We start from the raw sequence: 14,962 nt of genomic DNA on the forward strand, positions 1-14,962 counted from the left end.
CTTCTGAGGGACTGTTTTGTGTAATTAAAACGTCAAATTGTTCATAAGGCAATAAAACAATGTTTAGTGAACAAAATGGGAAACAAACCTGTATGTACTGTTTTTTTTTTAACTCTGAACATGTTACATGGAAAGGCAAGTACCTAATTTGAACCTCATTTTGTAAGAAAATGTGATTACATCTGCAAAGGAGAGTTTCAGAGGAGCATTAAAGTAGGAACATCCCTGCATTTATGTGTTCGTCAGACAATTCTTGAGTGTCTACTATATACGGTGGACTGTTCTAGACATGGGGATGTGAACAACACAAGCCCTGCCCCCCACATAACTTACATTCTAGGTGCTGGTGAAGGGAACTTTCATTTTATGTGTGTGTGTGCATATGTAATTTAAAAGTTTTCCTGTCACCACATGCATTACTTGGATAATTTAGAAGTCAAAAAATAGGAGGGGACAGGGGAAGGGAAAAACCAAATGTGAGCTGGTTAGCTCAGACTCCAAGGAGGAGCTTCACATAAGTGGCCAAGGAGAGCAAGGATCTGGGAGGTCTTCCTGGAGGCAGAAGAACTGGAATCAAGCCCAGAGCCACAACAGATACAGATGTAGGGGAAATGGGGGAGGAGGAAGCAAGGGTGTACAGGAGGAGGGGTTACCAGTCACCCACTTTCCTCCCAGGTGGTCTATTTCTCAGCCACATACCCCTACATCATGCTGATCATCCTGTTCTTCCGTGGAGTGACGCTGCCCGGGGCCAAGGAGGGCATCCTCTTCTACATCACACCCAACTTCCGCAAGCTGTCCGACTCCGAGGTGAGTGCCCCTCCCAGCCCGGATTCTGAGCCACCACTTAGCAGCTTTGAGACAAGCTTTTGCATCTTTCTGACCCTCACTGTAGACCGGGTTTGTTGCCAGGGAGAGCTGGTGGGCACATGGAAAAGGCCCTGGGTAGCTGTGGCTATGGTGATTACTTTTGACAGTCTTTGATAATTCTGCCTACAGGTGTGGCTGGATGCAGCGACCCAGATCTTCTTCTCATACGGGCTGGGCCTGGGGTCCCTGATCGCTCTCGGGAGCTACAACTCTTTCCACAACAACGTCTACAGGTTCGAGAGGACAGCTGCAGGAGCCCCTTCCTTCCTGGCCGAGCCCCTCGAGTCCACACCCCACACTCATGTGTTAGGGCCCTCTTTGGCCACTTTGCACTCTCAGCTTAACCTCTCCCTGAGCCAGTCCTTTGTGTCACTCCTTCTGGAGACACAGACATTCCTGTTGTCCCCCTTTCCTGACCCTGATCCTCTGGCTCTGCCCTCCTCTAGCTTTCTCTTAGGGCCTGTTCTTCTGGGGCCCACTGTGTAGCCCCGTTACCAGCCCCCTCCTCCGGACAACCCCTCCATAACCACAGCCAGCAGCTACACTGTCTGCCAGCCCCACCCTCCTCACCCCACCCCTCCCTCTCTCCAGGGACTCCATCATCGTCTGCTGCATCAATTCGTGCACCAGCATGTTTGCAGGATTCGTCATCTTCTCCATCGTGGGCTTCATGGCCCATGTCACCAAGAGGTCCATTGCTGATGTGGCGGCCTCAGGTCAGTGCAACACTGTATGGGGCCGGGCTCCTGGCATGGGGGCACTAACCATGCTGGCCTTTGCCATCATCATCATTACCACCACCACTGTGGCTCACTGGCCTTGAGCACTCCCTATGTGCCAGGCAATGCACTGAGCATTTTACATGGACTGTACCCATGATTCTTCTCAACACTTTGCAATACATGCTGTTGTTAGCCCATTTCATAGATGAGAAAACTGAGACTCACCTCCTAAGGGTATGGAGCTAGAAAGATGGCAGATCTGGAGTTGGAGCCCAGGTCTGGCTGACTCCCAAGCCTGGGCTCTTAGTCTGTTGGCTATACTGGCATGTCCAGCACAATCCTGGACATTTTGGGGAGAAGATCCACTCTTGCCTTGGGAGTATAAACTTTAGTATTGGGGGAAATTCACCCCCGATATTTCACGTAGGTTCTTTTCTATTTTCCCCAAGTGTCAGCTGGTCTGAGAAATAAAGGGAAAGAGTACAAAAGAGAGAAATTTTAAAGCTGGGTGTCTGGGGGAGACATCACATGTCGGCAGGTTCCGTGATGCCCCCCAAGCCACAAAACCAGCAAGTTTTTATTAGTGATTTTCAAAACAGGAGGGAGTGTATGAATAGGGTGTGGGTCACAGAGATCACATGCTCACAAGGTAATAAAATATCACAAGGCAAATGGAGGCAGGGCGAGATCACAGGACCAGGGCAAAATTAAAATTGCTAATGAAGTTTTGGGCATGCATTGTCATTGATAACATCTTATCAGGAGACAGGGTTTGAGAGCAGACAACCGGTCTGACCAAAATTTATTAGGCGGGAATTTCCTCATCCTAATAAGCCTGGGAGCGCTACGGGAGACCGGGGCTTATTTCATCCCTTATCTACAACTGTAAAAGACAGATGTCCCCAAAGCGGCCATTTCAGAGGCCTCCCCTTAGGGACACATTCTCTTTCTCAGGGATGTTCCTTGCTGAGAAAAAGAATTCAGCAATATTTCTCCTATTTGCTTTTGAAAGAAGAGAAATATGGCTCTGTTCCACCTGGCCCACAGGCAGCCAGACTTTAAGGTTATCTCCCTTGTTCTCTGAACATCGCTGTTACCCTGTTTTTTTTTCAAGGTGCCCAGATTTCATATTATTTAAACAATTTGTGCAGTTAACGCAATCACAGGGTCCTCAGGCAACATTCATCCTCAGCTTACAAAGATGACGGGATTAAGAGATTAAAGTAAAGATAGGCATAGGAAATCACAAGAGTATTGATTGGGGAAGTGATAAATGTCCATGAAATGTTCTCAATTTATGTTCAGAGATTGCAGTAAAGACAGGTGTAAGAAATTACAAAAGTATTAATTTGGGGAACTAATAAATGTCAATGAAATCTTCACAATCTAGGTTCTTCTGCCATGGCTTCAGCCGGTCCCCCCATTTGGGGTCCCTGACTTCCTGCAACACTTTGGCTCAATTCAGACATGTTCATCACCATACTACAAAGACCCCTAAATCCATGCTTTTGTCTCAGCTCCAAAAATGTTCTCACCAAGTGGGCCATGCCCACTCTGCTCACCACACAGTCATCAATGCCACAGAGCCCAAGGAAAACCCCAGACAGCCCTTCGCTGCATGGCCAGGCAAGCAGCCAATGGGTAGAACCTGCTGTGTGCAGGGCAGAGGCCCCTGAGGCTCATGGAGGCCACATGACTGGTCCCTTGAAGAAGTGGGCTGGTTCCACGAAAGGAGCATTCTCTGCTCCGGTTCTAATCTCCCCTTCAAGGGCAGCCACCATCTCATTTCTCTGCAACTCCCCAACCATTCCCCCACCCCCATCCAGAGCCAGATCCAGGGAGGTTACAATCTCTTTCCTTCTCATTCCAAGATTTCCTGATCTCTTAGACACCCCCACCAAATACTCAAACACAACACATGCCAAACAAGGCTCCAAAGCCTTTTCCTCCACTATGCTCCCCATCACACAAGGGTCCCATCATCCAGTGCCCAGGGTGGAGACCTCAGCATTGTCCTGGACTCTTCCCTCACCCTCACCCTGCAAGCCAGCCAATACCAGGACCTGCCCCTCCACCCACCACATATCTCTCTATCTGGTTGCCTCTCTGCACCTGTACTATCCTCACCACTGGCCAAGCCATGCCGTCCCCCATCAAGATGATGGCCACAGCTCCTCACTGGTCCTCTTGCCTCTGGGCACAATTACTATGGCCCCTCATCCCACACCCTCTTTCTGCACCTGGAAAAAGGGGCTGAAAACACTCACTCGAAAGGTTACTCTGAAGATGAAATGGAATAAGGCTTAGAAAATGGGCAGTGTAATGGAAAGGCTGTAGGTGCTGAGTACCTTTTATTTTTCTTCTTTTTTGCCCTTCTCTGTTCAGGCCCAGGGCTGGCGTTCCTGGCATACCCAGAGGCGGTGACCCAGCTGCCTATCTCCCCACTCTGGGCCATCCTCTTCTTCTCCATGCTGCTGATGCTGGGCATTGACAGCCAGGTGAGGGCGCCCCCCACACCCCAGGAGTTCTCCATCCCCAGACTCCTCAGTCCCCAAGTAAACAGGGAGAGGAGGCAACTCTTAGGCTGCCAAGAAGATGACCAAAAATTCCGAGTCCCTAGAATGTTCCACTGCATGAAATTTCAGGAAACTGTTCAGCCACCTTCTCCGTTTTCCAGAAGGGGAAACTGATGCCCAGAGGGGAGGGACTCTCCTGAGGTCCCAAAGTGAGTCACAGGCAGAATCAGGCTGGACCCTGGGCTCTCCCGGCTCGGTGCTGCTGGGCCTCCCGTCCTTTCTTAGAGGGCCGGGCTTTGGGTGGGTTGGGGCTGCGGCTGCTGCAGGTGGCTGACCTCTGTTCCCACCTGAAGTTCTGCACTGTGGAGGGCTTCATCACAGCCCTGGTGGATGAGTACCCCAGGCTCCTCCGCAACCGCAGAGAGCTCTTCATTGCTGCTGTCTGCATCATCTCCTACCTGATCGGCCTCTCTAACATCACTCAGGTAAGCTCAGTAAGCACCTGGCACTCCCCCAGCACTGCCCAGGGCCACGCCCAGGGCCTCCTTTCCCCTCCTCTGTTGTATCCCACCTTTCCTGCTTTCATTGAGCATCATCTCTGTGCCAAGCTCTGGGCACATAACTGTGAGTCACCTGGGGTCCCTGCCCTCCAGAGGCTCCCAGGCTGGTGGAGACACAAACATTGAGCTAGAACATATAGGACAGAGCTAGAGAATGCAGCACCTAACTGGACTCGGGGCACCAGGGACTGCTTCCTGGAGGAGGGGATGTAGGAATTGAGCTTTGAAAGGCTCACGGAAGGCCTGGCGTGGTGGCTCATGTCTATAATCCCAGCACTTTGGGAGGCAGAGGCTGGCGGATCACCTGAAGTCAGGAGTTTGAGACCAGCTTGGCCAATGTGGTGAAACCCTGTCTCTACTAAAAAAAATAAATAAATAAAATAAATAAATAATACAAAAATTAGTTGGGCATTGGGGCAGGTGCCTGTAATCTCAGCTACTCGGGAGGCTGAGGTAGGAGAATTGCTTGAACCTGGGAGGCGGAGGTTGCAGTGAGCTGAGATCGCGCCATTGCACTCCAGCCTAGGCAAAAAGAGTGAAAAACTCTGTCTAAAAAAAAAAAAAAGAAAAGAAAGAAAGAAAAAGAAAAGAAAGGCCCACAGAAATTAGCCAGAAAGTCAAACTGGAATTGAGCCTTTGAAGTTGACACTGCCCAAAGCTTTCTTTCATTCCCATTTTTCTTTTGTATTGACACGAATGAGAAATGCTCACATAGCTGGTGAATTGTGCAAAAAATATAAATGACTCTAGCAACATGAGTTCAGCACTGCGGGTCTGAATTTTATAATCCACCAATCACCCCCCACCCCAGATCCAAATGTAGTTCTGCTCCAGAGTTAGTATTCATTCATCCCTTCATTCATAGTTGTCGAACACCTACTATGGGCCTGGCATGACCCTGGAAATTCGGCAATTAATGTGACAGATACTACCGTGTCTGCTGTCTTGGAGCTTACATTTTGGTGGACAAGACTGACAAACAAATTAGATGATTTTGGAGAAAAGAGGACAGCAGCACAGAGAATGGCCAGTGGGACAGGAGGGGCGCTCCCTCAGACAAGGTAGTCAAGGGAGGTCTCTCTCTCCAAGAAAGCGACAGTTGAGCTGAGACTTAAATGATGAGAAAGAGCCAGCCAGAGAAAGATCTGGGGAAAGACAGCAGAGTAGGTGCAAAAGCCCTGAGGCATTTGAGGGATGGGGGAAGCCAGTGTGGCGGAGGCAGAGGGAGTGAGGCAGTGGGTGGGAGACGAAGAACCAGCCCATGCGGACCTTGCAGGCCAAGACATTTGGATGGGATGGGATGGGATGGGATGGGATGGGATGGGATGGGATGGGATGGGATGGGATGGCATGGGATGGGATGGCATGGGATGGGATGGGATGGCATGGGATTGGATTAGATCTCTCTCTGCTTATTTGTGTGTTATATTATTGTCTCATTTAAGTCCTGAAAGGTTTTAAGCAGGGGAGAACCTGACTGATTTACACTGTAAAAAGATGGCCCTGGTGACCAACTCCTCTTTCTGCCCTCCAACCTTACCAGAAATTGGCATTTTCCTCTACCACCGGACATTTCCTTCCCAATCTCCGGGCTGTCAATGTCCATATCCTCTCGTGGTCACAAAGCCCTCAGTGCTTCATCTAATCTACCCTGAAGCCTAATCCCAGCCCCATCAGCCTCCAGAGTCCATGTCGTCTGTGAACTGGATGCAGTGGGCGCTGGGGACAATGCACCTGTTCTCACCTCTTTTCTTCTTGCAGGGGGGTATTTATGTCTTCAAACTCTTTGACTACTACTCTGCCAGTGGCATGAGCCTGCTGTTCCTCGTGTTCTTTGAATGTGTCTCTATTTCCTGGTTTTACGGTAAGTATCAGCCCCTCCTCCTTTATTCATTCACTCACTCATCCATTCATTCCTTTCTTGAGTCATCATTCAACAAGTGCAATTTGAACCCCAGGTCTTCTCCCTATATTTATGTATTTATTTACTCTTCACATTACAATTCAATGAGGTTAGTCCAGGAGGCCCCCATGTTTAGAAGATATAAGAGCAGTTAAATGAATTCATTTAAAATAGGTGCCAACATTTCTTTATAAATTTTGGAATAAAGAGGGTTTTTGGAGATTTTATCCAGAAAAGGGAAACCAAAACTACTTTTTAAAGTTTTAAAGTTATATATTTAACAAAAGCTAGGCCGTAATTCAAAGTGTGCACTATCTTAAAACAAATAACAAAAGAAACATTGATTTTGTTTATTTTGTGGCCTAAGTTTCTTGAGCCAACTGCATGATAGTAAAAAATGACGACATCCTTTCCTGAACCTTTGATTGTCCCATCAGAGCAAATGTTTTTAAAGAAGCATGATATTTTGTGTCCCCCTTTGCAATATCTGCCACCTCATCCCCCTTGTCATTGCCCCTTCTTTTTTGTTTGTTTTATATGTATAAATTTAAGGGATATGAGTGCGATTTTGTTACCTGGATATCTTGTGTAGTGGTGAAGTCTGGGCTTTTAGTGTACCCATCACCACATAATGTACATTCTTTTTTATTTTTATTTTTATTTATTTTATTTTATTTTATTTTTTGACGGAGTCTTGCTCTGTCACCAGGCTGGAGTGCAGTGGCGCAAACTCAGCTCACTGCAACCTCTGCCTTCCTGGTTCAAGCAATTCCCCTGCCTCAGCCTCCCAAGTAGCTGGGATTACAGGCATGTGCCACCACGCCCAGCTAATTTTTTGTATTTTAGTACAGACAGGGTTTCACCATGTTGGCCAAGATGGTCTCGACCCTCTGACCTCATGATCCGCCCACCTCGGCCTCCCAAAGTGCTGGGATTACAGGCATAAGCCACCATGCCCAGCTGTACATTCTACCCACTAAGTAATTTCTCATCATCCACCCCAGCTCCCATTCTCCCACCCTTCTGAGTCTCCAGTGTCTATTATTCCACCTGTATCCAGTGTTTAGCTCCCACCTTTAAGTGAGAACATGCAGTATTTGACTTTCTGTTTCTGAGTTGTTTTGCTTAAGATGATGGCCTCCAGTTCCATCCACGTTGCTGCAATAGGCATGACTTCATTCTATTTTATGGCCGAATAGTATTCCATTGTGTATGTATACCATATTTCCTTTATCCAGCTATCCACTGATGGACACTTAGGTTGATTCCCTGTCTTTGCTATTGTGAATAAACACATGAGTGCAGTTATCTTTTTGATATAATAATTTCTTTTCCTTTGGGTAGATAGCCAGTAGTGGGATTGCTGGATCAAATAGTGGTTCTATTTCTGATTCTTTGAGAAATCTCTGTACTGGTTTCCATAGAGGTTGCACTAATTTACACTCCCAATAACACCTTCTCTCTCTAACTGTTCTAACGTGGTCAGATCCTCACTGCTCAGTGACTCTGCTTATAATTTGAGTAGTGCCCGAAGCCACTCTGGTGAACTTCAAGACACCAGTTTGGGGTTTGGGGTTTTTCTTTTTCATGAGATTTGCAGTTCTTTGCAATTGATTGTCAATTCCTTTTTCTTTTAATTATTTATTTTTATTTATTTATTTATTTTTTGAGAAGAATCTCGCTCTTGTCCCCCAGGCTGGAGTACAATGGCATGATCTCGGCTCACTGCAACTTCCACCTCCCAGGTTCAAGCAATTCTCCTGCCTCCGCCTCCCAAGTAGCTAGGATTACAGGCACCTGCCACCACACCTGGCTAATTTTTATATTTTTAGTAAAGACAGAGTTTCACCATGTTGGCCAGGCTGGTCTCGAACTCCTGACCTCAGGTGACCCTCCTGCCTCGGCCTCCCAAAGTGCTGGGATTACAAGCATGAGCCACCGTGTCCGGCAGATTGCCAGTTTCTTATAGCATCTGACCATCAGGGAAAAACAGCCCCTGCCCAGGAAAGCCTTTGAAGGAATGGCTGGGATAGATGTTGAGTGGGAGGGACATTGAGAGTGGCAGGGGTTGGGGGGATCATCTTGTCAGTCTCCTTTTGTTGGTAGATATCTTCACATTAAAGTGACTTGCTCACCTACACAACCCACTTGCTGTAAGAATTGGGCTATTGAAAAATACTTGGTAACAAGGACCCCCAGAGCATAACCCCCATGGTACAGACAAGGAAACTGAGACTCCGAGAGGTTAGGTGACTTGCCCATGGTCACACTGTGAGAAAGTGGTAGGACCAGGCTTTGACCCTGAAGCATCCACAGCTCATCCATCCCTCCTGCTCCCAACGTCACAGGTGTCAACCGGTTCTATGACAATATTCAAGAGATGGTTGGATCCAGGCCCTGCATCTGGTGGAAACTCTGCTGGTCTTTCTTTACACCAATCATTGTGGCGGTAAGAACAAGGCCTGACTAGCCCTGTTAGGATGAGGCTAGACCAAGCCCTGGGGGGACTCAGGTCCAGGCAGAAACCTCTAGAGGCAGAGGCAGGTGGAAGAGGCCCCCAGAAACCCTGTTCCTTAATAATACTTCTCTCTACCATTTGTTGGGCATCTATTCTGCACCCTGCATGGTACAAGACACATTATATCATCCTCCACAAACCTCAGAAAGGAGGCATTATTGTCCCACTTTACCCCTGCAGGATCTGGGGCTCACCTAGCCAGCATCACCCAGCTAGTCAGCACTGGGATTCAAACCAAGCCTAGGCTCTCGGCACTTGGAGACTCTCCTTCTCAGGGTCCCTCATCCCCACAAGCAGGAGCTGAAGCAGGGGCGGGCCTGGGAGGGGCCACCTGAGGTTCTTGAGGTGGGGATGGATCCACTGCATATGTTGTGTCCACATAAGGGGACCCTGCCAATGGCACACTGGGAGCCGATACCTCACTCTTGCTCTGCTTTTGAAGCTAGGGAACTTGGAGGAAGGGATTCCCTTTTCTAATTAGTCTCCCTAGAGGGGTTGCCTTTTCCTACTGATCTTCCCTGAGAGGTTATCTTTTTCTATTACGCACAAAGGCACCTTATGTGCTAGCAGTGGCGCTGAGTGCAGGACTCCCAAGACCTTGGGCCTCTGTAAGGGTCAGCCTCAGGGTGAGGGTGGAGGGCAGTCAGCCTGTTGGCTTCAGGGTGGTTCATCCTGGGTGACTGACTCCTCCCTCTCCCTCCTCTCCCCTCCCCTCCCCCCTCTCCAGGGCGTGTTCATTTTCAGTGCTGTGCAGATGACGCCACTCACCATGGGAAACTATGTTTTCCCCAAGTGGGGCCAGGGTGTGGGCTGGCTGATGGCTCTGTCTTCCATGGTCCTCATCCCCGGGTACATGGCCTACATGTTCCTCACCTTAAAGGGCTCCCTGAAGCAGGTAAGCCCTTCCCCACCCTTCAAATTGCCAGTGCCCTTCTCCCACTGTGCCAGGCACAGCCTCACCCCTTGTGGAGCTCACAGTCTAGCTGGGGAGACAGACAAGTCAATAGCTAATGACGGTAGAGTATTAGAGACACTGAGATTAGGGAAAGCCAAGGCGGTGGGAGCAAACAGCCCTGCCTTAGCCCTACTTGGGTTAAGGAGGATTAAAGAAGGCTTCCCAGAAGAGAGGATAACAAAGGAGAGGCCTGGGGATAAACCAAACTTAAAAGTAGAAGCAGAAAGAATGTTCCTAGAAGAGGTTGGAAAGCATGTGCAAAGGTCCAGGGGTATAAACTGCATTGGGCGAACTGAAGGGAGATCAGTGTGGCTGGAGGGTGAAGTGGAAAGGGGTGTGAGAAGGGAGCGTGACAAGAGATGGGGTTGGGATGTAAGGAGGTCCAGCCAGATCATGAAGGGCTTTGAAAACCAGGACAAGAACTTTGGACTTTATCCTGGCGGCAATGGGGCGTCATGAAGGGCTTGGAACAGACGGAGGGTGGGATCACATTTGCCCAGGGCTCACTCTAGATCTCATTTGGTTGATATGGAGAAAATGTGGTCTTACCCACAAGGAAAGACAAAGCACAAAAGACCTGCTGCCTGCAGCAGGGGCCTCACCATCACATAGGGTTCTCTGTCCATGCCCGCACTTTGTTAAATTGCACCAAATTCTTGAGGGAAGCAAAGAAGTGCTGGAGGTGCCAGGCAGGTGCCTCATTGATGAGGTGTGTGCAGGCTGAAAAGATGCCACTGGGAGAAGTGGAGAGTCAGAGCGTGAAGGCCACCCCGGAAGGCCCTGGATGAGTTGCTGTCCATTATAGTTCCCTTTCCCAGACCCAGGGGAAGCACTCTCAGGTCTGAGATACAGGGAAGCCTGGCTGCAGGTTATGTGCCACCGTGGAGTTACTGGCCCATCTTCCTCCAACCTCAGACAAAGAAACTGGGGAACCACAGGGGTTGAGTAAGCAGGTTCCCGGCTCGGAAAGCTGTGAGCAGAGCCAGGGCTTGCAGCCCTTTCTTCCCAATGCAAGTCCAAAGCTTTCATTTTCCATGATCCACTGGAGAGCCTCAAACAGCAGCTGGGTCTTAGTGTGGCAAGAGGTTAAGGGGGTGCCCTTGCAGAAAAGAGCACAGCTTGTGCAAAGGCCCAGCAGTAGGAAGGGCCAAGACATACCTGAGGCCAGGGTGTGAGCTGAAGGGGCAGGATGGCGAAGGCAGTGGGGGATCCATCCATTCAGCACACGTGGATGGAACCCTGATGATGTGCCAGACACTGCTGTCAGTGCTGGGGACGCAGCCATGAACAAGATAAGCAGAAATTGCACCCTCCTGGAGCTCTCATTCTGGGAGAGGAAGATAAGCAACTAACAAAATAAAAGCACGTGAGGTGGGGAGGAGCACTATAGAGAAAAATCAAGTAGGTAGGGGGTTTAGGGAGTGCCGCATGAGGCCTCACTGAGAAGGCAAAACATTTGAGCCAAGACCTAGGGAAGTAGAAAGCAAGCTGTCGCTATCTGAGAGGAAGGCTGTGCCAGACCGAGGACCAGACCGCCTGTGCAAACGCCCTGGGGCGGAAGCGTGCCTGCTGTGTTTGCGGGACATCGAGGAGTCACATGCAGATGAGGTGGACGCGCGAGGAAGAGGGGAGGACACTGAGGACTGCGAGGTGGCAGGGGCCGGGTCATGTAGGGCCTTGGAGGACTTTGGCTCTGCCTCTTGGTGAAATGGGAGACTTCATTGGGTCCTGAAGAGTACAGGGGCATGATCTGAGTCTGGTTTTCACAGAACTCTCCTGCTGCTCTGTTGACGACAGAATGAAGGGGTGAGAGGACAGAATGAAAGTGGGAGTGGAAGCTGAGGGCTGATTGTGAGTTGTTGCAATAACCCAAGTGAGAGGGGCTGTGGCGTGGCTCATGTGGGGCAGTGGCAGGGGTGCAGGGGGTGGGGATGTGGCTGGAGTCTGGGTGTAGTTTGGAGGCAGAGCAGACAGGATGCACTTGAATAGAGGGCAAGAGAGGGAAGTGGCCAGTTCCCCACCATCCCAGGCTGGGATTTTCCCCAGAGAGCCTCATACCTTCCTCCCCGGTACCCACAGCGCATCCAAGTCATGGTCCAGCCCAGCGAAGACATCGTTCGCCCAGAGAATGGTCCTGAGCAGCCCCAGGCCGGCAGCTCCACCAGCAAGGAGGCCTACATCTAGGGTGGGGGCCACTCACCGACCCGACACTCTCACCCCCCGACCTGGCTGAGTGCGACCACCACTTGATGTCTGAGGATACCTTCCATCTCAACCTACCTCGAGTGGCGAGTCCAGACACCATCACCATGCAGAGAGGGGAGGTGGGAGGACAGTTAGACCCCTGGGTGGGCCCTACCATGGGCAAGGATACCTGGTGGCTTCTGGCACCTGGCGGGCTGGTGACCTTTTTAATCCAGGCCCCATCAGCATCCCATGATCGGCCTTGGTAACCGCCGCGGTAGATCATTTTTATCCCGCCGGGGAGTGTGATGCAGCGAGGCCACACGTGCTCCTGGCTTTTAAACCTGTTCCTGACTGTTCTCTTACGCCGAAACCCATGACTGTTATCTCGGACTTTGCAGGAGTTCCTTTCCCTCCGAACGCTGCTCCATGCACAGGAAAAGGGCATTTTGTACAATGGGGACTTCCCGGGAACGCTTGCTCTTAAGTACCAGAAGCCGGCGGAGCTCTGGCTTTCGTGTTTTTGTTTTTCTCCTTCCCAAGGCAGCTGGATTAAAAAAACAAAACAAAACAAAAAACCCAGGGGCCTCAGTCAATATTCCCAAGGCCGCTTCTCCTGCAGTCTGTGGAGTGTCCTTGTCCCCGCCGCCGGAATGAATGAGCATTCTGCAGCCCGATGTCCCTGTCCCCTCCCCGCCGGGCCATTCTGATTGGACCTGGCCCAGTGCAATCCGTCCAGACAAGCCCTGCTTGCTGGAAAACTGCCACAAGCACAATTGATCTCTTTTTATCGCCATTCCAGGGGCCTCAGGTCCTACTGGGGAAACTTCCTATACCAGAGCTCCAATTTCTCTTAAGCTGCCCAATTTCACAGAGTACAAAATAGTTGAAGGGGAAATCAAGGTGAAGGATCTGTCCGACAGTCAAGACGGATCCACAGTTATCTTTCGGTCTCCTTCTTAAACTACCACCCTCACTGCCACCCACCCCAAGCTGCTGCCGCCTCACCTTCCTTGAAATTCCTCAGCGGGAGTCTCCTCACTGCCACTAAAACCTACTCAGCCCACTAACTGAGGAGCTAGTGTTAATCCAGAGAACCCCCCGCAATGCGCTTCCGAGATTCAGACTGCTTCACTGGGAAGTATGATTTGTTCCTTTCTGGAACTGGGCTCCGTGGTGGCAGCGGCACTTCAAGCAAAGACAGTTTCTTGCAAGCTCCAGTAGCTCCGCGTGTCTCGTTTGCCAGCAAGATGGGTTCCCACGTAGCAAATCGTACATTGTGCCCTGTAGCTCCTTAGCTAGTTAGCTCACAAGCCGTGTTTTATGACTAATCCTTAATAACTATGGTACGTAACTGTGACTGTGGGGTTTTTAATCTCTTGTCATTCTCATCCGAAAGTGACCAGCATACCAGTTCTTGCAATAAGATATTACCCTCAGAATATTAAGCACATTATTGTAGAGAAAAAAATATGTGTACACATATGAACGCACAAACATGCACATTCATCCTCACGTGTGGCACGTAAGGTCTCATTTGATATTGTGTAGGAAATCTGAAGCCTTTTCCTGAGGTCATCTGTAAAATAGTCTCATTGCCAAGGCATCCCCAGTGCCGGCTGGTGAATCCATGATCAAAATGCATACGTATTGTTAAATGATAAGGTTTAGAATGACAGGAACCCATCACTGTGTCTCATGGTCCCACTTCCCCATCTGTGTGTGAATTCCTTTAGACTAAGGGCAGGAAGACTTCCAACTTTCTCTTTGTTCTTCAATGTGAAGCTGAGACCAAGTCTCTCTAAGACAAATGCAGTGTATTTAATGTTTGTAAGCAATTCTAAGTGAGATGTTTGGCAAGAAATCCCCTAACTGATTTCCATCCAAACCTACCTTATAGAGCACAATATTAAGTGTCGTACAATTACTGTGAGAACTGTGAATATGTGTAACTTTTTTTTAGTATTTGCCCGGGGGGGAAAAGATATTGTATTATCATATATGCTTTTTTTGCAATAAGGATTTATTCTCAGAACACCAAGTAAATCTATCTCTATATAAAAAATATATGTAATATATACATATTCAAAGTATATACAGAGCCTGTTTTAAAAAATACAATATTATTTAGTAAAATTATCTGTTCTATGGACCAAATGTAAAATATTTATAAATGAAGATGCATTTTAAATGTCTATAAATGGTGTCATAACTAGAGCACGGGCGTTATGTAAGTTTCTAAGAATTTAGAGGATAAATAATAAAGGTTCTATGATATACAACATCAGACCTTCAATTCTTTGGGCTGGGGGCACAATATCCTCTTTCATCAGAACAACAACACATACACACAGAACTATTTTTCCCCAGCAGAGAGAGATTGGGGCTCAAAACCCAACAAAACGGAGCTGGACTTCCCCAGAGTCTTAAAGTCATAGAAAATGATTGTGTGCTCCACGAGGGAGGTGCTTTCACTGTGCATGGGGTCAGCTAAATGAAAATCTAAAACCGCAGGAGACCAGGAGCACATTTAGCGAACAACGGCACTCGTTCATTCACTCACTGATTCCTTCCTCAACATTTTTATCTTTTTAAATCGTATTTAGAAAAATGTGAATTGTACAGAGAAGTTGTAAGAATACTTCTGTGGACACATCTGCGCATCACCCAGATTTGCCAGTTGTTAACACGTCGCCACTTTTATCTTCACTAACTCTCTGTCAGTCAAGGTTCA

The 14,962-nt window shown here is 48.8% G+C and overlaps 1 protein-coding gene across 3 annotated transcripts in view; it reads left to right on the forward strand.

The window, feature by feature from the left end:
• Positions 1-14,510, forward strand: part of SLC6A1 (solute carrier family 6 member 1) — a 46,819-nt gene extending 32,309 nt beyond the window's left edge. For 2 of the 3 annotated variants that reach the window (XM_032149722.2, XM_032149724.2), the window contains exons 8-16: positions 676-810; positions 1,000-1,103; positions 1,462-1,586; positions 3,978-4,090; positions 4,462-4,593; positions 6,430-6,532; positions 8,920-9,020; positions 9,817-9,984; positions 12,124-14,510. In XM_032149722.2, coding sequence (XP_032005613.1) covers positions 676-810; positions 1,000-1,103; positions 1,462-1,586; positions 3,978-4,090; positions 4,462-4,593; positions 6,430-6,532; positions 8,920-9,020; positions 9,817-9,984; positions 12,124-12,228 — 1,086 coding nt within the window. In that variant the 3' untranslated portion in view covers positions 12,229-14,510. The remainder of the gene's footprint in view (positions 1-675; positions 811-999; positions 1,104-1,461; positions 1,587-3,977; positions 4,091-4,461; positions 4,594-6,429; positions 6,533-8,919; positions 9,021-9,816; positions 9,985-12,123) is intronic. The other variant, XM_032149723.2, reaches the window with a different exon arrangement.
• The last annotated feature ends 452 nt before the right edge of the window (positions 14,511-14,962 follow it).

This window comes from Hylobates moloch, unplaced genomic scaffold (assembly GCF_009828535.3).
Source record: "Hylobates moloch isolate HMO894 unplaced genomic scaffold, HMol_V3 SCAFFOLD_4, whole genome shotgun sequence".
Taxonomy (NCBI): domain Eukaryota; kingdom Metazoa; phylum Chordata; class Mammalia; order Primates; family Hylobatidae; genus Hylobates; species Hylobates moloch.